Source organism: Ptychodera flava (genome assembly GCF_041260155.1).
Source record: "Ptychodera flava strain L36383 chromosome 3 unlocalized genomic scaffold, AS_Pfla_20210202 Scaffold_25__1_contigs__length_14229661_pilon, whole genome shotgun sequence".
NCBI lineage: Eukaryota > Metazoa > Hemichordata > Enteropneusta > Ptychoderidae > Ptychodera > Ptychodera flava.
Genome location: NW_027248279.1, coordinates 8,746,431 through 8,773,686, shown reverse-complemented (window position 1 = coordinate 8,773,686; position 27,256 = coordinate 8,746,431). Strand labels below are relative to the sequence as shown.

General features: G+C 36.3%; 1 protein-coding gene across 4 annotated transcripts in view; it reads right to left on the bottom strand.

The window, feature by feature from the left end:
- LOC139125673 (nephrin-like) overlaps window positions 1–27,256 on the bottom strand; it is an 82,652-nt gene that overhangs the window by 32,022 nt on the left and 23,374 nt on the right. For all 4 annotated transcript variants that reach the window (XM_070691777.1, XM_070691779.1, XM_070691775.1 and 1 more), the window contains exon 3: window positions 17,079–17,441. In XM_070691777.1, coding sequence (XP_070547878.1) covers window positions 17,079–17,441 — 363 coding nt within the window. The remainder of the gene's footprint in view (window positions 1–17,078; window positions 17,442–27,256) is intronic.

The following is a 27,256-nucleotide window of genomic DNA, read 5'->3' as shown; positions in this document are numbered from 1 at the left end:
TCACACAGCATGGTGTACAACCCTAACCCTTCACACAGCATGGTGTACAAACCTACCCTTCACACAGCATGGTGTACACCCTACCCTTCACACAGCATGGTGTACAAACCTAACCCTTCACACAGCATGGTGTACAAACCTACCCTTCACACAGCATGGTGTACAACACTACCCTTCACACAGCATGGTGTACAACCCTAACCCTTCACACAGCATGGTGTACAAACCTACCCTTCACACAGCATGGTGTACAAACCTACCCTTCACACAGCATGGTGTACAACCCTACCCTTCACATAGCATGGTATACAACCCTACCCTTCACACAGCATGGTTCAATGATTAGGACAGCTTAGGACCGTAATATGTGCTTGTTATAATTGTTACAGAATTTCACTGTTTTTGTGATCTTGGAAAAGAAGCAAAAAATCTGTTTACCATGCTGGTACAGAGATCATTTCATATTGGAATTGTTTTCACGGTGAATAATTGTGTTAATATGCCTGAGGGGATGAACTCATTAATCAACTATGTTAATAATTCAGATGAGTTTATTGTTCAAGAAAACGGACAAAGATACACGCACATACAAAAATGTATTGTCATGGTAATGAGGCGTACATCATCAAGGTACAACACAGAACCATTAATGAAAAGACTCATGAACCATAAAACTCAAATCTATGAATTATGGAACTTGGTGCTATAAACTTTAGATCAAATCAATGAAGCTGTGATTTTTATAATTTACTGTGAACAATGTAGATACATGAAAAGCTGCAGTAATGCTAAACTCATGTCATCACATGGTGTTAGTCACATGCCTTGTCACGTTTTATCACAGGGTGATACGAACTACAAGACTAGTCCTGTTTTTGTTTTTATAAATCATTTTTAGGTTAATATTTGTCAGAAAGCTACCAGTAACAATCTATGATGACAATAGTTCCATCACACACACACACTTCACTATTGAACTCAATGGAATGTCTCTACCTGTAAAATTAACAAACTAAGATCACCTGCAGGCTCCAGATGTCTATTTTTTTGTTAGCTAAACAAAGCAATGAAAATACAAATTTTTTCTGTTCTGATGATTGAGCTAAAATTATTAATCGCAAGAAATGTTTTCCTTTGTCAAAAGGTCTGATGTATTTGATTAAAAAGACAAGAGTTGCAATAAAAGCCTGAACAAAATCAATTGTAAATGCCATGAAAAAGACATGCAGTGTTCATAACTTGTGGAGTCCGATACACTTGTATTGAAATGCAAGTCTGATACACTTGTATTGAAATGCAAGTCTGATACACTTGTATTGAAATACAAGTCTGATACACTGGTATTGAAATGCAAGTCTGATATACTTGTAATGAAATGCAAGTCTGATATACTTATAATGAAATGCAAGTCTGATATACTTGTATTGAAATGCAATTCTGATACACTTGTAATGAAATGCAAGTCTGATATACTTGTAATGAAATGCAAGTCTGATATTCTTGTAATGGAATGCCAGTCTGATATACTTGTATTGAAATGCAAGCTTCAACAGGGCTTGACAATTCCTATCGCCCGACGCCCGGGACAAGTGAAATTTACATTTGGGCAAGTCAAAAATAAAATCTGGTCGCCCGCCCGACAAGTTGTTTATGCAACTTCTGGCGTAATCAAATTAAGTTGCTGTTTGTGCACGTGTTGCCCGATTTTCATTGTCATTCACACAAAATAAATGTCAATCACTGACTTTTTTTAGATACAATTGTGACGTTCTTGTGAGATTCACTTGCCGACTCACACAATGTTGCAATTTTTAAATGATCGACATGAAATTGTTTCATCGTCCAATTAAAAAAGTCGCTTAAAATTTGGCGTAAGCAGCATTTCTTTGTTGTATGCTAACTGCTCCGCCCCAACAAATTAGGTGAAAAATTGCAAAACCCAATCATATTTCTTATCAGCGATCGACCATGCTGCTGTACTTTAAACTCATTTATGCGGCTCGCGAGGTAGACGAACATTGTTGGCAGATAGTTTGTGGAGTGATCGCTGTAAATACGAGTATTTTACGGTAATATTTCCACTAACACAAACAAGGCGTTCTGCATTCTCGAGAGCCAGAGCATAATTTCCGCTCCGCTGACCCTTTCAAAAATCAAGCAAAGCTGTTGCCGTAAACAGGCGTGTGGTTTACGACGATGGGCATTGTGTAACTCTGAGAAACGACGTTGTGATGATTTATGACGGCGCCATAAGGGCCAGTGTGAGTGGGATTGTCTGAGAATCGACGACTCAATGTGATTGTAGAACGATGTTTCTGACAAAAAATCTAAACATAAGCATTATGATGAGGAAAAACGACGTAGATGTTATCTCTCGAAATGGAAAGCACAGTGGCCTTGGTTGAAATACGACGGTTCAAAAATGTTCTGTATGTCGTGTCTCAAATACCCACCATTGCCAAACCATTTGGAAAGCGAAGTGCTTTTCTTGACTGATGCGACATGTTTCGCATTGAATTGATAAGGTCTCACGAGTTTAGCCAACCGCATTTGGGCTGTTTGGTGCATCACAGATGAGATTGTGATGGGGACAATGATTGTGGAAATCTTGTGGGGTCCCGCTGAGCCCTATACGGTTTCACTAATGCCACACCCTGATTGCATGCACTCACAATACGTAAACTGAATGACGACAACCAGCGACAGAAACTGACCAATCTGTTTACGACGGCATTTATGCTTGCCGAACATTGGAAGCCGATGTACAATATGTACCTTCAATGTTGGCCCTGCATACAGGTATGAGTGTTACCAGCGTTATACGGCCTCTTGTGGTGGAGGCCGTATAACGCCGGGAACACACAGACCTGTACGCAGGGCAATGTGAACTTTTGAGAAAAATAGGCGTCAACATTAGCAAAAAATTACCAAAATAAGAAAGCCCTTATAATAGAACGCACCTCGGGGACAGACATTCGGACTTTCAAACTTTTACAATTCTCTTCTGATATACCACATGTGGGGGTTCATTTGAAAGCTCTTGGTGAAAGAAAACTTTTCACCGGTTTAGTTTTTCGAAATTCAAAATTTTTTATTTTTCTCCATAGAGTTAACACAGGGATGGCGACCATTTTGAATTTCTAATATCGGTAAATCTTGGGTAATTTGTTTCTCCAGTACCAAAATTTGCACGGTGACCCCCTATTTTTATTCTTGATTTTGAAAGAGAATGATTGAAAGATTCCTTGAGGAAAGTTAGAGCAAAAGTTTAAGTCTTTCACTTTCGAGGTGCAAACTACCTTAAAGCCGTTACGGAATTTGTCGCAAGTATTTTGGTCCTAATTATTACAAATGGAGGACAAGTAAAATTTTTGTGAGGACAAGTGAAAATGAAAATCTGGAAAAAAAATGGTCAAGCCCTGCTTCAAATGAAACCTGGGTATGTACATGCATCCTGTGTTTGATTTGACACTGACAATGGGTATTTGTAAGAAAGCTGAATTATAATTTGTGATATCATTGGCAGACATACATAGATTGGACAGAAAATGAGGGATTTACAATTTTCACGATCAGTCATTTGTTTAACCAAGAGACACAATATAACGACATGGTTCCTACAGTTGACCACAGAATGCTGAGATTTTTAGCTCACGTGTTGACACACATGAGCATGTCGCAGCGATGTCTGTCTGTCTGTCTGTCTGTCTATCTGTCTGTGTACTCAATATCTCAAAAACAGCTCATCAGATCAGAATCAAATCTGGTACATAGATTCAGTTTGCAAATGGCAAGAACTAATTAGTTTTTGGTGGGTGTGGCTTGCTCACTTTTTGCTCATTTGCATAATTAATGATTTTAGAAAAAAAATGGATATATATTGACAACGACTGCACACAATTTGATGAGATTTGCTACAAATGTTGATCACACCAAGATATATCAGCTGTGAAAAGTATGAAGGGGTGACATAAAAGATAATGAATAATTTGCATATTTAATGAACTTTCCTCATTAGGGATATATATCTGATTTGACTCGATCAAAATTGACATAACTTGGTATTATGATTTAACATTACTAAAAGTCATTAAGCATTTTGACTTCATCAAACTCTTAATTTGCATATTTAATGAACTTTTGAAATTAGGGATATTTATTTGAATTGACTGGATCAAAACTGATGAAACTTGCTATGTACATTAAAGATACTAAGATCTAACATTTTTGAAAGTCATTAAGCATTTTTTCATCAGCCAAATAATTGTTTGCATATTTAATAAACTTTCCTAATTAGATATACCGTACTCGTTCGAGTATAAGCCCCCTGTTCGGCAACACTAAAGAGCTGTAAAACTAGGGGAGGGGCTTATACTCGAGCAACCCCATGTTATCTGGCATGGACGCTTAATTTATGCTAATTTTATGCACGATTTTTTTGAACACCACTCGATCTTTCTATTGCTTTCAAAATCGACTTACACATCCAAAGATTACAATCTCTGAATACAGAAGTGACATTTTGGTGAAATTCAGTGTCAACCCCCCAAACTTGAAACAAAGATGTCATGTATGCTGCTGATCAACACTAATGTGAACAGGCATGCATTGCCTACACGGAAAGGCAACTCAATATTCCAGTATCAAACTGTCTACATCTTGTGAAAACAACAACATAGCAGTGAAAATTGTAATAGTCACCAGGAAAAGTCTTCACAAATGAAAGGATAATTGCTTTAAACAAAAGAAACTGCATGTTTCAAGCATGAAAACATCGTGGCTGTGAATGAAAATGAACAATGGCCGACGTGAGTGAGACTATTCTATTTAGCCGACGGGGTGAGCAGGGTCAAAGAATCAAGATAGTACTGGGAAACGTGTCATTTTCGTTACGATGCTGTCAAGGGAGCTCCAGTTTCTCATTGTTTTAACATCTTTTAATGGTTTCTTTATTATCTAAAAGTAATTTTGCCAAGTTAAAAGACCAAATATACTCTCCTAACATTTCTGTATTTGAGTTACACTAGGGTAGGGGCTTATACACGGATGTAATGCATTTTCTAAAATCCTCTGAAATCGGTAGGGGGGCTTATACACGAGCAGGGGCTTATACTCGGATGAGTACGGTATATATATATATCTGAATTGACTTGACCAAAGTTGATGAAACTTGCTATGTACATTTAAAGATACTATGATATAACATTATTGAAAATCATTAAGCAGTTTTACTTCAGCCAATTCCCTATTTACATATTTAATGAACTTCACTAATTAGGGATATATATCTGAATTGACTTGACTGAGGTTGATGAATCTTGCTACATATATTGAAGATACTATAAAACAACATTATTGAAAGTCATTAAACTTTTTTACTTCAGCCAATTCCTATTTTGCATATTTAATGAACTTTCCTAATTAGGGATATTTATGAATGAAGATCTTGGTCTTAGGATAGGCAGACCTTACGGGGGCGTCGCCGTCCTGTGGAGGAAATTTTTGTTCAATTCTGCTCATGTGAAAATGAAGTATTTCAATGATGATCGCATAACTGGTCTTGAACTGCAATGTGGTGATAAACTTTTTAACATTCTTTCAGTGTATTTACCAACGGACTCTGATCATAATTATCATGAGTATGTGCAATATTTAACAAAAATCCAAGCTATTATAAAGGACCACAACTTAAGCAGTTTTATTATCGCTGGCGATTGGAATGCTGATCCGCAGAAATCTTTCGGCAGGGAGCTGGTCTCATTCTGTAGAGAGTACGGCTATATTCTCTCGGACATTGAATTTCTAAGTTGTCATGATACCTTTACATACGTCAGTGATGCTCATAGAACAACTTCATGGCTCGATCATTGTCTCTCGTCGAAGTCTGCTCATGACGCAATCCAGTCTGTTCAAGTTCTAAATGACTTTGTAGCCTCTGATCATCTGCCAATGTCGATCGCTCTTTCCATTGGTGACTTGCCATCATTAGACATTTCCAGTACGAAGAGTGTAAACGAAAGTCATAATGTAAATTGGTCCAAAGTGAAGGATCATTCCATCAGATTATATAACGTTATGTCTGCCAGACTCCTAGAAGGTATCAATGTACCCCTTGAAGTTCTTCGGTGTGACAACAAGTTTTGTGAATTGGAAGATCACAAGTGCCAAATTGAGAAATTTTACAATGATGTTATACATTCTCTGAAATGTGCATCTCAGGAATGCTTTGTGAATAAGAATTGTAGTACTGACCACGTGATTCCAGGGTGGAACGCTTATGTAAAGGAATTCCATACTGACGCAAGAAATGCTTTCAAATTATGGGTTACTTTGGGTAAACCACGCAATGGCCCTATCTACATGACAATGAGCACAGCGCGTGCCCGATTTAAGCAAGCACTACGTACATGTCGACGCCGTGAACAAGAAGCGAGGGCTGACGGTCTGGCTGACTCACTACAATCTCATGATCATAACACTTTTTGGAAGAAGGTTCGTTCGATAAATAGTCAAAGTTTACCTTTATCTTCTAATGTGCACAGCTTTTCAGGTCAACAAAATACAGTGAATATGTGGAAAGATCACTTAAGTTTGTTACTTTCATCTGTGACGAACAATAACTATGAGAAATTTGTGACGTCGTGGTTAAAAGATCCTGACACCATAAGGGAAAGTCCAAATATTTTATCATCTGATATAGCTGAAGCGATTGTAAAGCTCCCTCTTGGAAAATCTATCGGCCATGATCATCTGTCTGCCGAACACTTCAAATATGCTAATGAACGTCTGCATGTAATGCTAGCTCTGTCTTTTACTGCAATGTTAAATCATGGCTTTCTTCCTGAAAGTCTAATGAGAACTATTCTTGTTCCCCTAGTCAAAGACAAAACTCGTGATATGTCCAGTAAAGATAACTATAGACCAATCGCCATTGCAACAGTGACTTCTAAGATCTTGGAGTTAATTATTTTAAAGCGTTGTAAGGACAGTCTGAATACTACAGATTTTCAGTTTGGTTTTAAACAGAAACATTCTACTGATTTTTGTATTTATGCCATGAAAGAAATAATCTCCTACTACAGTCATCTCAACAGTCCAGTATTTGTATGTTTTCTAGACGCGACCAAAGCATTTGATCGTGTCAATCATTGGGTTTTATTTAAACAAGTCATCGTTGATGACACAGTCCCCACTTGTTAATGGGTGCTTTGATTACAGGTCCTCAGAGAGGATAGAGTCCTCTTCATTAGGTCTGTGATAAAAATACTTTTGAATAAATTCGCTTGATACATGTCTGAGTTGTAGTTCAGGAGATGAAAAAATCGTAATAAAATGGCCACATGGTGGCCATATTGGATCGAATCACAAAACAAATCAATGTGCATATGTATGACATAGGTCAATGTCCTTGTACCAAGTTTGAATAAAATTGGTTGAGATATGCCTGAGTTATGGCTCTGTACATGAAAAAATCGTAACAAAATGGCCGCATGGCGGCCATATTGGATCATATCACAAAACAAATTGATGTGTATAGCTATGACATTGGTCAATGTCCTTGTACCAACTTTGAATAAAATCTGTAGAAACATGCCTGAGTTATGACTCTGTACATGAAAAAATCGTAATAAAATGGCCGCCTGCTGGCAGCCATATTGGATCGTATCACAAAACAAATCAATGTGCATATGTATGACATAGGTCAATGTCCTTGTACCAATTTTGAATGAAATTGGTTGAGATATGCCTGAGTTATGGCTCTGTACATGAAACAATCGTAACAAAATGGCCGCCTGGCGGCCATATTGGATCGTATCACAAAACAAATTGATGTGCATAGCTATGACATTGGTCAATGTCCTTGTACCAACTTTGAATAAAATCTGTAGAAACATGCCTGAGTTATGGCTCTGTACATGAAAAAATCGTAATAAAATGGCCGCCTGGCGGCCATATTGGATCGTATCACAAAACAAATCAACGTGCATCTGTATGACATAGGTCAATGTCCTTGTACCAATTTTGAATGAAATTGGTTGAGATATGCCTGAGTTATGGCTCTGTACATGAAACAATCGTAACAAAATGGCCGCCTGGCGGCCATATTGGATCGTATCACAAAACAAATTGATGTGCATAGCTATGACATTGGTCAATATCCTTGTACCAACTTTGAATAAAATCTGTAGAAACATGCCTGAATTATGGCTCTGTACATGAAAAAATCGTAACAAAATGGCCGCATGGCGGCCATATTGGATCGTATCACAAAAAGAATCGACGTGCATATCTATGACACTGGTCAATGTCCTTGTACCAACTTTGAATAAAATCAGTTGAAACATGCCTGAATTATGGCTCTGTACATGAAAAAATCGTAATAAAATGGCCGCCTGGCAGCCATATTGGATCGTATCACAAAACAAATCGACGTGCATCTGTATGACATATGAAGTAATCCTTGTACCAAGTTTGAATGAAATCGCTTCAGGCATCTCTGAGATATCTGCGTGAACGGACGGACGGACGGACGCACGCACGCACGCACGCACGCACGGACGCACGCACACACGCACGGACATGACCAAACCTATAAGTCCCCCCGGACGGTGTCCGGGGGAAAAAAACTCATAGATAGAAATATGCCGGGTACATAATTCGTATCATAATGGTCTGGTACCGCACACAGTTATTTTGTGTTAAGTGGGGAGATTGTTTTTCTTCGTTTTTTTCAGTGATAAACGGCGTCCGTCAAGGTAGTATTCTGTCTCCATACCTGTTTAATGTATACATGGATGAGCTTAGTGCTCGTTTAGAAAATTGTAGAAAAGGCTGTATCATTGGTGGACTTATCATCAATCACCTAATGTATGCAGATGACATTGCGTTGATGTGTCCTTCTCTAAGTGGTTTGCGTAATTTAATGCTAATCTGTGAAACATACGGCTTTGAACATGATATAGTTTTTCACCCAAATAAGTCAGAATGTATGTACTTTTTACCACGTAAATTTGGTTTGACTACAAACATGGTCCCTCCAATTTATTTAGGGGGTAAGATTTTAAACGTTGTCTCCGAACATAAATATCTCGGTTATGTTTTTTCTGACACAATGGCAGATGATGCAGATATCAAGAGGCAAGTGCGTAGATTTTATGGTCAAGCTAATTCATTGATTCGTAAATTCTCAAATTGCAATAACCATGTAAAAGTTTCCCAATTCGTTCTTAATGCACTAATATGTATTGCTCCCATTTATGGTGGTTATACACTAAGAAAAACATGAATAACCTCAGAGTGGCATATAATAATGCTTTTCGCATTCTCTTAAGTTTACCACGTGACTGCAGTGCAAATAGAATGTTTGTATCAAACAACATTCCATCTTTTGATGCTCTCAGACGCAAACTATCGTATAATTTCTTCATCAGACTGCACAATAGTAAGAATTGTGTTCTGAACCACATTGTGAAGTCTCATGCATTCGTCGTCTCAAAATATAATGAATCGTATAGAAAGTCGATGTATACTGTGTAATCGGGAGTACCCGCTTGGTTCCTTTTAATTAATCCTTTTTAACTTTTAAAACAGTCATGTTTCGTGGGTTTTTTATCGTCCGTTTTTCTCGCTGCTTTTCTAGTCTGGCTGCTTTATTTGTTGTCTATAATGTGTATCTATATTCACACTTGCCTGTGTTCTTTTAATTACTATTTTTTATACCATAGTAAGATATGTATTTTTGATATGGGATGTATAGATTCCTGAACTAAATAAATAATAAATAATAATAATAATTATCTGTATTGACTAGACCAAATTTGACAAAACTTGCTATGTACATTAAAGATACTATGATACAACATTAAAAGTCATTAAGAATTTTACTTTAGCCAATTCCTTATTTGCAAATTTTATGAACTTTCCTAATTAAGGATATTTATTTGTCTTGACTAGACCAAAGTTGACGAATTGCTGTGTACATTAAAGATATTATGATACGAGATTATTGGAAGTCAATTAACATTTTTACTTCAGCCACTTCATAATTTGCATTTCAATGAGAAATTTCAGTCAATTCCTAATTTGCATATTTTAATGAACTTTACTGATTGGGGATATATACTTGGCTTTAGAATCAATCTGTGGTGAATGTTATTCATTATGTTGATCATAACACTTTCAATGAAGTTGCAAACATGTGGCAAAGGTTCAAATTTACACATAACTGCAATATATAGTGAAACACGTGAGCATGTTCAGTCATATCTGGTTACATGATAATACAAGGATTACTTCGTCTCAAATTACAATGCCATACTTTCTCTGGGGGTAAAATTTACAAAATTGCTGACTGTTACTGAATGACATACAGTCATGTTCAGCTCATCAACTTAAACCAGATCTCGAAAACATAAAATTGTCTACTTTACCAAAGAATTTACTTTCCACACTGCATCAATACTCAACAAGATATGAACTGCAAATGCTCACGTGTTTCATTATATATTGCAGTTATGTGTAAATTTGAACCTTTGCCACATGTTTGCAACTTCATTAAAAGTATTACGATCAACATAATGAGCTATATTCACCACAAGTTAACTCTATAGGTCATTAAGTATTCAAATACGCAAGTTTCATCAATTTTGGTCATGTAAATTCAAATATAGGGGGTTTACATGTGTGAGTTAAGTCCGGAGTTGACACCGGAATAAATTTAAACCTGTGTCAGTTGGACGTTGGTGAACAGACAACACCGAACTAACAAAGAACTAAATTAATTCCGTGTCAGTGGGACGCTGGTCCAGGTTCGGTGCTCCGTACTAAACAATGGCTATTTACACGTGTGACCAGAACACCGAACTCAACGCCGAGCTATGTCCTGTCTCCGGGCTTGCGGTCATTACCACAATGGACGGTGTTCAAGCAGTTTTTACATCCATGGTTCAAGTAAGCTCTCGCGATCGCGGCAACAATTGGCCACAGGAAGAGATCAGGCTACTAATATCAATCGGCAAGTGTATCGTCGCTGCCAAGGCCAGGGAGAAGGGACTCGAGAGGACAGCCGAACAATGCCGCAACAAAATCAAACGGTTGCGAGCTCAGTTAAAGTCCGTGTCAGACAACAACCGTCGTAGTGGCAGAGCTAGAAAAACGATTCCATTTTACGATGAGTTGTAGGTGGTAAAGGGAAAGCAACTGGTAGTAAAGAGAAAGCAACTCTACACATCGTTCATATTTGGGTTGTTTGCGTTTTGTGTATGATATTGTGTATAATATAAGTGTATATCATGTTTAACTGTTTTATATAAAATGTTGCTTGGCCATGGCGAGACGTACCCATAATCTACGTGTCTTGTGTTAATCCGCACTGGAGCGGAGAGACTACTGACACTGTGATCCTCTCGCGCTACGTTTTGAAAACAGAGTTTTCTTCATCAGTCACTTAAAATTCATTTTTGATTGGTGAGACGTCTTCAATGGTTGATTGTTTTTATTTTATAATATGTTGTTCCACTTACGTTTGGTAGGGAAGCTAGAATGCCTACTGTTTGGTCTTGTTATGCTTGTGTAGGTTCGTGTGAACCTGAGTTTCAGCTATTTTAGTTTTTGTGAAGTCTGGCGCTTATAAGTATGTCACCTATCTTTCTGTTCCTTCTACATGCGTTTATTGGTTGGTTTTGGAACAGTTTTTAAGTGTTTTGTCTTTTTCAAGTTCACTCCAGTTTTCTGTCAGGGCTTGCTTGAGTTTTGTCGTTTCCATGTACGGGCTATACGTTCTTATGAAAACTACTGTATTGTTGGTGGCGTCATTTCTTTCGCTTGACCTGAACTAAATTTATACCTTGTGTATGACGTGTAAACGCTTAGATCGCTGATAAGGAATATTTACAGAGCGATTAATCAGATTCCCCCAGGTTTAAAAAAATACATGTGTAAACCCACCTTATATATCCCTACTTTCAAAAATTCATTAAATATGCAAATTAGGAGCTGCATGAAGTAAAAATGCTCAATGACTTTCAACAACGTCGTATCATAGTATCTTTAATGTACATGGCAAGTTTCGTCAACTTTGGTCAAGTCAATAAAGATAAATATCCCTGATTATGAAAGTTTATTAAATATGCAAATCAGGAATTGGCCAAAGTTCAAATGCTTAATGACATTTAATAATGATCTATCATAGTATCTTTAATGTATGTAGCAAGTTTCATCAATTGTGGTTATGTAAATTCAAATATATATCCTTAATTTCGAAAGGTCATTAAATATGCAAATTACGATTTGGATGAAGTAAAAATGCTTAATGACTTTCAATAATGTTAAATCATAGTACCTTCAATATGGATACCAAGTTTCGTCAATTTTGATTGCGTAAATTCAGATATAATTAGGAAATTTCATTAAATATGCAAAGTTGTAATTATCTTTCACGTTACCCCTTAATAACTTTCACAGCTGATTTATCTTGATGTGATCAACATTTGTAGCAAATCTCATCAAATTGTGTGCAGTTGTTCTCAAAATATGTCCTTTTTTCTAAAATCATTAATTATGCAAATGAGCAAAAACTAAGCAAGCCACATCCACCAAAAACTAATCAGTTCTTGCCATTTGCAAACTGAATCTATGTACCAGATTTGATTCTGATCTGATGAGCCATTTTTGAGATATTGAGCACACAGACAGACAGACAGACAGACAGACATACAGACAGACAGACAGACAGACATCGCTGCGACATATGCTCACGTGTGTCAACACGTGAGCAAAAAATGATATCTTCCTGATTGGAATTTCACTATTCAGTTAAATCCAGTCAATCTGTTCACAAAACACAGTATTTTATTCACAAAACTTCAAGTTTAACAATCTCTGCTGTTACCAGTAATGTTTCCCTCTGCTTTTTTTGCAATTCGTCATTGCTCATGTAATGGCAAAAATTCTCACTATCTAGCTTCACCTTTCTTCTAATCACAGTCCCTCCATCATATGGAAGTACTGTCTGTCCATCATGGAAGTACTGTCCCTCCATCATGGAAGTACTGTCCCTCCATCATGGAAGTACTGTCCCTCCATCATGGAAGTACTGTCCCTCCATCATGGAAGTACTGTCCCTCCATCATTTGGAAGTACTGTCTGTCCATCATGGAAGTACTGTCCCTCCATCATGGAAGTACTGTCCCTCCATCATATGGAAGTAGTGTCCCTCCATCATGGAAGTACTGTCCCTCCATAATATGGAAGGACTGCCCATCTATCGTATGGAAGGACTGTCTGTCCATCATGGAAGTACTGTCCGACCGTCATATGGAAGGATTGCCTGTCTACCATATGGAAGGACTGTCCGTTCATCACGTGAAGGGAATCAGTCTGTCTTCCAATATATTACCATACTTCATAACATCATCATGACTTTCACTCAAATAAATGCTTTTCTTAGGATCAAGACAGTCTTGATAATAACTCAGTGGCCTCACTGACACTACATGATGTTCAACATTGTTATAAACTTTATACACACATTCCTACAGGGTCAAAAACTTCCATTCTATGGTTAATCCGAAGTACTACGAATCACGTCAAAATTAAGTTGTGGTGTAATTTTCTTGAAACTTTACACAAATATTCTTGAAGTTGTGCAAGTGCAAAAATGAAATAAAAAATGGGGGTCACCACGCTTGTTTCCATGGAAACGGACGTTAAAATGGCGTCGTTAGAAATAAATAAAAATGATATAATTCACTTAAACTAAAGAAAGCAATTATAAAACGCTTAGCAAATGAGTTAATTTTACTAAATACCAAGACTTAAGATCCATATCTATCGAATGTATAGTTTTCATAATGTTTGTGAAGAAATTTTAACATGAGTATCGACTACAAAATGACGATATCGAAATTATATCACTACATAATTTTCGAACTTTCTTCCTGTCGCTTTGAATGGTGTCATTTTGACCAAACTTGGCGAATAAACTCCTGACATAATACCATTTAGTTTACACTTTTAATAAAAGGGTGTCACCACGCTACTTTTTCAAATATCTCCCGGTGAATGGGTAATTTGCGCTATATAAATGGGAGAGAAATGTTAATTTTTCGCTCATATTGAATAAAAACCAGCTTCCTAGGGGGTCAAAATATGACAAGGTTATAGGTCACATGTATTTCTAAGACACTGGGTCAAAAAATTAGGTAAAAGCGCAATTTCAACAATGACAGGTGATGTTAAATACATGCGCTACAAAATAACCCATTTGCGGCAGGCTGGAGTTAAATCTGCGCAGAAACGTTCTAAAGCGTGTGCGCGCCCGAATTCGTCGCCCTTTACCTTAATCCGAACCTTATCCGAACCATTCCATTCCAGATTTTTCCCCAAGGACTCTCTGCCATATGTCAGAAGTAGCTCGGGATATGCAAATTGTAAACTCACAAAAATACAGCGCTCCATTTTTCACGCTTTGATGTCCAATAATTACCAAGTGTTTTTATTGTGAACAATAACAAGAAAACCAATTTTATCTTAAAATGGACTTTTTTCAAAAGAGGTCGTATAAAAGCTGAGGGACAGAAACAAACCAACCCACCTTTCCTTGGATATCTGAAGAAACCAACCAACCCTTGAAAGTTTCCAGACAATAACAAGCTAAATAACAGAGTAACATGTGACTTTTATCAACAATTAATGTCGACATACATGTACATGTATTACCTTAATTAAGAAAGCATATTTGGTTTGGGTTTACAGAAAACACCAGCAACATGGAACAACACAAAAGGTATGATCTTCCCTCACGGCAGATTTTGTCTCAACTTGTTTTCCAAATAACGTTTCAACACTGAGGATTTACCATGGTGGATGAATACAGCAGATTTGAGTCTAATAGACTGTCAGTGAACACTTGCTCAGGCAACTTTAAACTGCTCTCTTTTATAATTTAACAAATATATTGCAACTCAAAAGAAACTCGGCAGTAGCAAACCTTTAAGCTACAGAGAAGAATTTTTGAAATTCAAAATGGCCTGAATCGGTACAATTTTAAGAGGGGGTATTTGCCAGAGCGATTTTGACTATAATTTCTTCATAAGGTGACTGTTTGCCATATGTTGTTGTTCCATACAAACATCTATGCTAAGTCCAAGTGCATATGGACAAATCATCCACAGATAAAGATTTCTGTCTGTTCATGTTGAATTCTTAAACTGTTTTGTTTGTCTGGAATTCCAATCCACTGTACAGTAATTATTGTTCTGGTAATACATACATAAGCACTCTTTGAACTGCACAGGTCAACTACTAAGTCCTAACAAAGAATTCGCATACTCAATACTTGTACCTGCTTATCAGTAAAACAAACATTACAAATTTTTGCAAGCAATGACACTGGTTGCGTCACATGGTGGTAGAGGGACTGTATGCCTTCATGACATTTGAAATACATGATCTGAGTAAATCCATACAAAAACTTTTCTTTCGAAAGTTTGGTAACTGTATGAAAAGATAAAACTACAACCACACCTACCAAGAATAAGATGGCACTTGACAAATTCCCAGTAGTTGCCATGACACTGGTAAATATTATGGGATAGATGATCAGTCATATGACTGCAGCACTGGTAGGATTTACTGTAAATTCATCAAATCATCTGTATTTTTTGATGACAAGGTAATAAATGAAAACATTTTTTTATTTCTGTACATGTAGTTAGCCGTGGTATTCTACCCTGTTAGTCAAAATCAAACTGATGCAGCGACTGTCAACTGATACTCTGAACACTAGCTGCTCATGTGTGTCTCCACACAGTTATTGATTTGTCTAAAAAGTATTTTATGATGACAGTAATATACCACATCCTCTATAACTGGAGGTTACATGCAGGCCCTGACTCATTGTACTTACAGACACTGATAAATGAACCCAACACTGTCACAGTGCTTTGATCACAGTTTGCATGTACCTACTTTTCTCAGTGCATTGTTTACTCTCATTTGTCTCATAAATTTCAACCATCTGTAAAATAAGGAGTTTTGTCCTTGATGGGAAGGGAGTCTCCGGGGTGTGATCGCCATTGTAGGAGTACTGGTAGAAAATGGGGGTAGCTTTGTTTGTGTAGGATTGTGTAAAGAACTGTCACATAAATTATAGCATTGAAAATGGTTGGACAATTGTCACCTGTCAAGGTAAACGATGGCCCAGACATTTCAACCTCATTGAAACATGGTCATTCATGGTTTGAACTGGTGTTTGTCACTTTCCTCCAGTGTGCAGCCTCCACAAGTGTACATGCGTGTTTTACAATACATGACATTATGCTGTTTTCGCAAACCTGTTGCAATCAGATTTGGAGACCAAATTGAGGTTGGTTTCTTATTTTTGTATCAAGAAGACAAATCTGGTCCAAAATTATTATGATTTGACAATTCACAAGTGATATCACATTATATGTAGAAATAAACATCACATTATATTGCCACTCATTTTGTGTAGAGATACGGAAATAGAAAACAATGTATAGAATATGTCTTGAACTGAATTCACCAACCTTGTATACCTACATTTGGAAATAAGTGAGGGTTCATGCTCTGCATAATACGACATATTCAAAGAACATGCATAACTGATACCCAGATTAAATTAAGCTGTTTCTTTACATTTTATGAACACAGATACTATCCCTCAAATCCTAAGATTTCATTCAGAATATCTCTTGAAAAATTAACGAGCATTACTCAATGATATGCTTTTGCCTTACGGCTTTCACTGGTCTTCTTCTGAAAATTTTAGCTGACATTATAAAGAAAATGTCAAAAGGCTTTCATGAGGATTTTTTCATGCAATACAACTTTACATCAATTGTCTCCATCTCAAACGTTTATTTGTCTCTCTCTCAGTTAGATTTATCTAATCTTTGATTGTCAGAGTGTCATATTGATAACATTACAGATAATTAAGAATGTATCTTGGAACCTGTGTGAAAAGTGGATGTTGGTCTATTTATAGAGGAGATATTTATAGAGGAGATTTGAACAATGTATATGTTCTGAATTTTGTATACAACCAATTCACTTACCCAGAATTCTTGGATACACACTCAGTGACAGTTCATCAGACATGATGTCATTTATTGCTGAACACATTAAAACTTTATTTTGATGTTGAGTGTAAATGGGTGAAAATGTCAGTTGACTGACGGTGTTGAGTCGGCTGTCTCCAGGTTGATCAACTTCTTCTGTGTGCGATTCTATCGTAAACCCTTCCTCACCAGACACAATCATTTGATCCCCAAGATACCATGTGACAGATGCCGCAGGATTGGCTTGCTTTGCCCAGCAAATGATTGTGATGGGCTGCGACTCGATCATAGTGACCACATCATTTTCTCCTAAAAGGTCAATTTGACCTTCGACCCCCATGACAAGGTCTTGAATAGGACCTGTGTGAAGAGGAAAGAAATCACAAGAGTGAGATGAAATTTTGCTGGTTTCAGTTGCCAAGGTTAAACCAAGAGTGTGAACTATTGGTGACCTTCTCAAAGGTCGTTTCTATGTGAACAAAATTTAACAGTTCACCGCTGAGGGAAATTAAAATGAAATTTAATTAAAAGCTGTTAGTTGGATAGCAGTGTGTTTTTAATCAAAAATTACAAAACAAAGTGTTGACACACAAACTGAAAATGATTCTCACACTGCATGTTTGTTAGTCGAACCTTCCATACCTACTTTCAAGTGAATAAGTCCAACCATACCATTGAAAACAATAGGGTCACACCAATATTTGATGAGAACTGGTAAGGTCATGACTTAGTCTTATTGAGTATCACTTTTTGACCTTAACTCCACTGAGTGATCTCACCAAACTGTCTCTAACTACCGTAAGTCTTGATACGGTGCAATGCACAGAGTTACTAAAGTTTATGATGAAATGGTGTTCAAAGGTGTCTGTAGTGACACCTGGATCTCTGCTTCTATACAAATCTTCTAATGTTATTATTTCTATTCTGCTGAAGATTATCACAGTCCAACACCTCCATTATCAAAAATTTACTGTTTCATCAAATGTTGCTAAGTGAAAATCAGTACAAGGCCATGGAAAGGATTCACACACTAACCCTGTCCAAAAATGAAATACACCACTCCACATGAGTAGATACAAATTTTGGTTTATTTGAGGTTTTTCATTTCTTTGGATCATGCCAAAATAAATTAGATTTTTGAATTATTTTAACAGTGGAAAGTTCCTTCTTGAGAAAACATCAACACCTTAACCTGAGACGTGAATTGTTTAAAATGTTTAGAGTCATGAAGTGTATTTACAAGGAGTCCATAGCAACGTAACAATAATTGATATTTTTGGTGTCCACCCATTTGACAAATCTCTGTGAATTAAGTCTTCATCAGATGGTGTAATGTCTGTTTGTCAGGCAAATCATTTTATTCCATAATTCTTATCTGGATATCAGTTAAAAATAATGTAACACACACAAGTAGAAGACTGCTTAGCTCAAGAATTTGCAGAATGTTGTTGTTTGAAAGTGTCACTGAAAGTCTTACATATAAAATGTCATTTGCCCTGTGCATTGAACACTTATGAAGCAAACTTTAAAGTGGCTGTATGCTTGGTGAAGAAAGAGATGAACAATTTTGTAAAATGCCACCATTCTGCTGATACAGTGCATAAAGCTTATACAAGTCTCACAAAGACAAGACTGAACTGTTCCTGAACAGGTCAACCATTCTCTGATTGCCAGCTAACAATAACCATGTTGCATTAGACTCATTCGATGGTATTAGGTTACAACAACACCCATACTGCACCTTGTCTCAGACCAATCTAATATATACATACACACGTTCCTCATTCTTTGAGTGCCGGAAAATTTCTTTCCAAAGTAAAAGTGGTTGCAAAGACGCAATCAGGCAGGGGCTTGAGTTGACAAAACTAAATGTTAGCATCTGTATCACCTTTCAGTCAGACTGTCAGAGTAATCTTTCACTGAGTTTTAGCTTCTTACTTACGCAGCATCTAATCTCTTCATTTTGTCTAACTAGACTGCTAGCTACACCAATATTACATGTAAATCATCTGACAGTACGGCTATAGCGTACACTGACGTCAACAGTATTATCTCGTACCTCAAGCAGGGACAGTGATCTCATTTCATGGAAAAATCCGGGGTCCCCCCCCCTCTCAAAAAAATAGAGAGAAACCCATCGAGTTCTTTGAAATAATTTCATGAAAGCAAGTCATCAAAGGTCATACCCACTTAGAAGACTTCAGAGACAAGATTGTACATCAGCACTGTAATAACCATGACTTGAATTGACAGTGTTTTACTGATCAAAAACATCACAGAAAAAAAATTTGGATAATTTTGAATAAAAACTAAACCAGCTGGTTGCAAAATGGTATTTACCTATACAACTGTTTTGAAGTAATGGAACAAGCTATTCAATAGTACTTGATGAAATTTTTTATTTTTATTTTATTTTATTTGATACACAGATCAACGGGCAAACCACTAACAGATCTGCGAAACAAAAAAGTCACACAATCACAAGACAAATGTACAAGACAACCATAAAAGTAGCACGATACATTAAATTGAAAAAAAAACATACACGAATCAAAAAGGAGAACTGTTAAAATGACTGGATAAAATAGTTTTAAAACTACACAGCGTAGAAAAAATATCTATATTACATTTAAAAGAGATATCATTAAAAACAGACATGCATCTGGGCACTGTTGAGAATTTTCTGCAATTAACAGAACACAAGTCTGGTTTAAAAAGGGGTTTCCTGCGTAAATTTCTACTGGGGGCATAAAAGCAGATTTGATTTAGAATATCTGGAGCATCATAATGTGAATGAATTATTTTGTACAAAAAGCACATGTCAAGGGTTAGTCTTCTATTGTGTAACTTAGGAATGTTCAGAATTCTGCAATAAAATGGGTAGCTGGATTTACTGCAGTGAACATTGAGTTTGCGACAAATGTATTTCACAAATTTAATTTGTACTCTCTCGATTTTTTCTGACCGGCCCTTCTGGTGGGGTGACCACACAACAGAGCCATACTCTAGAATAGATCTTACATAAACAAAATACAGAGAAATAATTGCTGAAATGTCATTGAATGGCTGGCAGAGACGCTTAATAAAACCAAGAGATTTGAAGGCTCTAGAAACAATGTTATTGATGTGAAAAGAATAATTAAGGTTGGAAGTAAGGTAAATGCCCAAATCCTTGACAACAGAGACCCGTTGAAGAGGGGTACCATTGATGGAGTAATCAAGAGAGGAAATGATTCTTTTCTTAAGTGTAAACTGATAAATTTACATTTACTGATATTAGGTGACAGTTTCCAGTTGTTACACCATTGTGCAAATTTGTCAAGATCTTGCTGTAACATGACACAGTCAGCGAGGGATGTGATGGTGCGATAGATCTTGGCATCGTCGGCATACAAGCTGAGCTTTGCAGAAATATCTAACAGTGAAATATGATATCAACTCAAAGATCTCAAGGAAAGAATGAGTTTATAAAAACACAAATTTCAATGGAAATTCATTGGACTAAATTCCTAGTGCTATATCTGTAATTTATCTTCTGAGAATTATCCTCAGAGATAAACAAAAATCTGTTGAATTTTTCAAATATATTATTCAATCATGTCATGTGAAAAACAATACACCTTGAGATTTGAGAATTACGGTACTCCGGTGATCAAATTGGATGAGTTAAATCTTTTGCTTTCATACAAAATCCACAACTATAACATTCTGAATTGTGGAGTGCATCAGTTTTAGATGCCATTAGCAAAGCACTTGTAAAAAGTTGCTTTTCTCAGTAAACATATTCATCGATGTGGTAGGTGAGTTTGCTGTGTCTCTGATGTTTTGACATCTGATCCTGTATTTAAGTCCAACATTGTTGATTTGCTTCAATGCTTGCATTCTACAGGAAATTATTTAGACCAGTCAATTCAATGTACCATTACAATGCGACTACACTTTTACAAAATCCTGTTTTTTTCTTCCTTCTTTTAACCTTTGATTCAAACTTTTAATGAACTACGCCATGCCTTCACCACTTAGACCTGCAATTTACTTAGAAAACGCTTAGACAATCTAGCCCTGTAATTCGGGAAGAAAATTACATGTTCTGTACGGCTGAAAAAATTTCACAAGCAGCCGACTATTTCAGAAGAGCCTTGAAGACCACAGCTGACTACAAAAGATTCCAGACTTTATTGTGTACAGAGTCAGATGGTTTGAGTTTTGCTGTCTAAGTTTTTGTTAGGCTTTGATCATGGACTTGCAGATGCCCCCACTCTTTACGACCCTTTGCCCATTAAAGCCTTCTCAAAACTTTTTCACAAGTAGCTATCATTTTCATTCAAACATTCCACACTTTTTTAATGGAGACTTTTCTTTGTACATTTTACTTCATGTGAGATCTCAATAGCGTTCACTTCTTTCAGGGTTTGTCTCGTCAACATATTAATCCCATCTTCATGTTCAAAGAATGCACGGTAGTTAAACATAAAAATCTTTTCAAACTTGTGCTGTAACTTCCCAAACTTGCCAAGACTGCCAAAATGTCTTTCAGCCAGTGCTGATAATCACATCAAATCCAACCATCCTGTCATAAAATCCACACCAATTGGTCAAACTGGTCAGACAAATAGAACACTTCTTAAACTTTCATGTTCTCAAACCATTAACAAATCTGTGCTGCTATTTCTGATGTTAAATGTAAAACCAAAGTTCATCTTTGGCAATCTTGATGGCAATGTGTATACTTGACAGAAAAACCTACTTTGATACATTGAATTCAGCAAATATATCTTGTCAACTTTCTTCACATGTAAACATCAAATGCAAATAATTTCTTTTAACACCTGAATGACACTAGCTCAGCAGCATGGAGTCTGCATGGTACGGCTCTCACTTCTACCAATGGCTGGAGTTTGACTCCATTTTCTATAGCTATTTAAGCTTAATTAACTCTGTTCATATATTGGAAGAGTCAAATACAAATGGAGCTGATTTGCCAAGAGTTCTACAACAAAGTGCTTATCCACAATGCATCATTTGTAGTGGAAAATATTTCATTAAAACTACACTAGCCATTCTGAAAGTCTGTCGCTCGGCACTGAGAAAATGGTAAAACGTGCCGTTGCTTGATTTACGGTGGACCACCTTGTGTCTGTGTGTCCTTCACCAGTGAACTACTGCTTTCTTCCTACAAGATTTTAACTTTCACTTCATTTCAACTGAAACATTCAGCTTTGCTTGCCACTAGAAGTGATACACTTCAGAACTATCCCTTCAGTTTTTGTACATTTTGAGCAAAGAGCTGACCAGCCTTGACTTGTACTTTACAGTCCATTACTGACATACATGTATTTATCTTCAATGATTCACATAACTTATCTTTATAACTCTGATGATGCTGATATGCTTAGTAACCCTTTCAGCATAATTTTTTATTTAAATGCGAATTTGTGCAAGTCACGGGCTAAGGGCAACAGATGTTGACACTTAGATGCTAAATATTTATTATTGTTGTATGATCTAAAGATGGCATAAATTAAGTCAATGGAATTGTCAGTTACTTCCTGCATAAAAATCAGTGCATTATACTAAATGTTGAGAACTCATACAATTATCATAATACAATGATCATTCCATTGCTAATACACTTATCCATTTGTTCCTTGTACCATGTAGAACCTGTTTTTCAAGTGTAGAATACACTTTACACATTTAGTATCACTAAACACTTTGAAATGACAAGTGGCATCAAATTCATTTATCCTACTTAAGTTCTAAAGAGTATCACATATTTTTTTCTCTGAAGATTAGTTTTGTTAGTTTTGATGATTATAGACAATTTTGTTGCTTTCATTCAAAGACCTTTCTCCACGAATCTGAAATAAACAATTTACTTTGGCCTCACTTCTGCATTTCTGATATCGGTTAACGTTCTAACATTAAAAAGTACAACGATCTAGTTTGCCTTTCGTCAGTTGTAAAAACAGGATAGTTGGATTAGATTTGAAAAACATTAGAATATTTTCATCCATGGGGAATACTCCACTCTGTTGATTCCATTTGATTGCTGCATTCTGTATTTACTGCTGAAGGTTACCATGCCATGAATTGTGGGATATCAGTGAGATTGAAAATTAAGGCAGCAGTCTGTGCAGTGTTGTTTTTGTCGTGTTGTAATGTTAGTTCAATCTGTCTCCATATAACACACTGACCATTCTTTTACTAGGAGTTCAGTTTCCACTCAGTGACTGTGAACAGTGAACAGCTTTGGTGACAGAACTCAGAGCTATCACTTCTCAAGAATAATATCATTGTTGAATTAAAATTACATAGAATTGCTAATAAGCGTTCATAATTTTATAATCTAAAGCTTGTAACATAAAATCTAGTTAGTTTGGGTTTTTTTTACTGATATCACCATGAGCAGTGGAAAGCTGATGAGTAAATCTTTGTAGATCCTGAACGCCAATGATCTTAGGTTGATGACATCACAAGGTGATATACAAGCACGGAATGGCACACTTTTTTTATAAAATTCAGCTTGAATATCCAATGAATGCTTTCAATATTTTATGGATATTGACTTCATACACTGGGCTTCATTCCAAACCCCTCAGGGAAACACATCTGGCTTTCACTGTACTCTCAGATTCTAAATACACAACACAAACATTTGAAACGGCACATATGGAACTTAAAGACACCAAACATGATTTGTTAAAATTTGTTTCAAGTGTTGAATTGTCCATCTAAAATGGTTGGCAATTCTATACACAGGAATATTCACAGCAAGTGTGCAACTGTAACATTGCTAGCTTTGTTTTATCAGGATAACCTATGGATTTACAACACTAATCTATCTTGATTATACATTTTACTTAATTTTTTTTACACAACCAAATCACAATGTTGCAACCTGCATATCCAAATGCCTTATTACCATGATGACATGTTCTATAAAATTTTAATGTAACAACCAAAAGTCACATGACCCCCGATTATCAGCCCACAAAGTAACACTTTGCCTACAAGTTCAAGTATTGATTGAATAATATATGGCTGCAACTAATGAACGGAAATTTTACCATCAAGTGTCTTTGATGTTGCTTAATTAAACATCCTGCTAATAGATGAGATTAGAAAACAAACATCTATTAGCTACTGTTTTATCTTTACTTTCAGTTTCATGTCATCATAATATTTGATTTATATTTACATAATTTGTTTATTTTAGGAGTGGAGCACATTAAGAACAATTTACTCTTTCAAAAAATGGAACTCCCAACACAGCTCAGTTTTTTCACAATTTTTATCAGTGATATGAAAACACATTGCATCTATTGACATTCGATTTCATTTACAAAACACAGTCAACTTTGTCAAACTCCCTCATTTACATCATGGCAAGTGTGAAATCAAAATAGACTACACATTCTTCAATGGAAATACCTATCTACCTTGACTACAAGCCTTTGTGAGTCAAAAAAAGAGACACAAATAATTTCATTTTGGAAACTACAATTATAATTTCAGCAATTTGAATTACAAACAGATACAATAGTACGGTTTATATCCTGAAGGTTTTCAGATTGATGACAGTGTGTAACATCTACAAAATATTCAGATTGATGACAGTGTGTAACATCTACAAAATATTCAGATTGATGACAGTGTGTAACATCTACAAAATATTCAGATTGATGACAGTGTGTAACAACTACAAAACATTCAGGTCAGCAAATTTCTACCAACGACTATACTGGTTTGTTGTTTTTTTTTAAATACCTGTCTCCTATCTCATCCTCGTATTACTTGCATTCCACTGCTAGTAACAACTTGATTCCCATTGAACCATGATTTATTCCATGGTTTGTCCCAAAATTGATGCAAATGTGTATTTTTCAACTTAACAAGGGTCTTCTTTGTCTTCTCTCTATGTCAACATCAATGTTGCTTTCACATATTTGAATCACAGAGAGCAGAAGCTGAACTACAGCAGCTAATGGATGTACTTGACATTGTATAGATCAATTAGCAATGTACTTCCTATCTTATCTTGTCTGTCAACAAACACGTTTGTTTTCACTGAGATCCCTACTCTCTCTCCAAGTAAACATGGAATAAGTGATTAGTTTATTTGTGCAACAGTGAAATGCTCAATTGTCTAAAGCTCTCTATCGACACATCACATCTTTCAAATAGCTGTAAGAAAGCAGTGACTATGGTCACTCTGATTGACTGGGTGTTTGATGGCTTAATTGTTTTAACATGCCTAGCAACTGCTGATGATTCAAATTGCTCAACTCTGATAATATGGAGAGCCTTTGATAACATGAAGCATGGACCAAGCTCTCATCCACTTCTAGTCAGTTCATTTTTTGACATATTACAAATTAGCCAACTGATGTACAAATACATTCTCATTCACAAAGTCAGTTATACAGCACTTGTTCCAAAATGGTGGTGAGAATCACTTGATGATAATTGTATGTTTTCTGAGGTGTCTGGCGTGATTAGGATTTTGCGGACATGAATTTGAAATGTATATCAACAATTGAATTTGAACAATTGTAGGTTCACTATATCTGTTTTTAAAATCCAAATTGACACAGAATCTGTAAAGCTTAGCTACAAATTCACAAACAGCATCACTAATATTCCTGATTGTCACTATTTGCAGAGCTTTACGTGGACACTATATACAGGCTACTTTCAAATTAATAAATAAATATCAACATTGTCATATCCACAGTAAAGTTTGTGTCATTGTATGTAAAACGCAGTTACCAATTTAAAACTCTACAAAAGCAGTCGTTCCTTTGACAGGTATCTGACATCTTGTGTTTGAGGACACTGGTAAAACAAGTAGAAATGATTAATTCATTCATGTCATTGTTAATATATTCTAACCTTGTAAGTTAATGTAGATTTATTCAAACACATTGGATTATTTTTCACTGATTTGTTAAAGTGATTAACTCTATTAAGGTTAATTTCCTGGCCTACGATCATTTCTTGTGGGTCTGAATATTTCATATATTCTGAATCCAATTTCATATTACTTATTTCCTACGGAAGACCATGGAGCTGCTTTTTTTAGCTGCATAGGGAGACACTGTCAAAATAGATTGATTTAAAGTTCTCCGTTGGTAGCATTCAAGTGTTTGGAATGAAAGAATGAAAATCATTATCACTGAGAATTACAATGGAAGCTTGAAGACTAAATTTGCATCTCATTTACACTAACAGACATGATAATTACAGAATGAATATTCATAGCTGCCATATAGGTTTCTGTCTTCATTCAAATAGCTTTAACTTCATCACCCATTTTTTAAAATTTTCTTACCAAATTCTTTGCCTCACTTTCAATCGAAATGACATAATCACTTTTAACAACATAAAAATGGCAAACATAGTAGTATCTAATGACAAAAACTGTGTTCGAACAGATGAGTTTGCATGTTAAATACAAAACTATTTTCTTGGTGTGATAAACAGATTTGTAGAATTCGTAAATGATAAACAACAGTCACACCAGGACAAATAGGTATTGCTGTGACTCCAATATTACAACAGTCACACCAGGACAAATAGGTATTGCTGTGACAACAGTCACACCAGGACAAATAGGTATTGCTGTGACAACAGTCACACCAGGACAAATAGGTATTGCTGTGACTCCAATATTACAACAGTCACACTGGGACAAATAGGTATTGCTGTGACAACAGTCACACCAGGACAAATAGGTATTGCTGTGACTCCAATATTACAACAGTCACACCAGGACTAATAGGTATTGCTGTGACTCCAATATTACAACAGTCACACCAGAACAAATAGGTATTGCTGTGACAACAGTCACACCAGGACAAATACATGTAGGTATTGCTGTGACAACAGTCACACCAGGACAAATAGGTATTGCTGTGACTCCAATATTACAAGTCACACTGGGACAAATAGTATTGCTGTGACAACAGTCACACCAGGACAAATAGGTATTGCTGTGACAACAGTCACACCGGGACAAATAGGTATTGCTGTGACTCCAATATTACAACAGTCACAACAGGACAAATAGGTATTGCTGTGACAACAGTCACACCAGGACAAATAGGTATTGCTGTGACAACAGTCACACCGGGACAAATAGGTATTGCTGTGACTCCAATATTACAACAGTC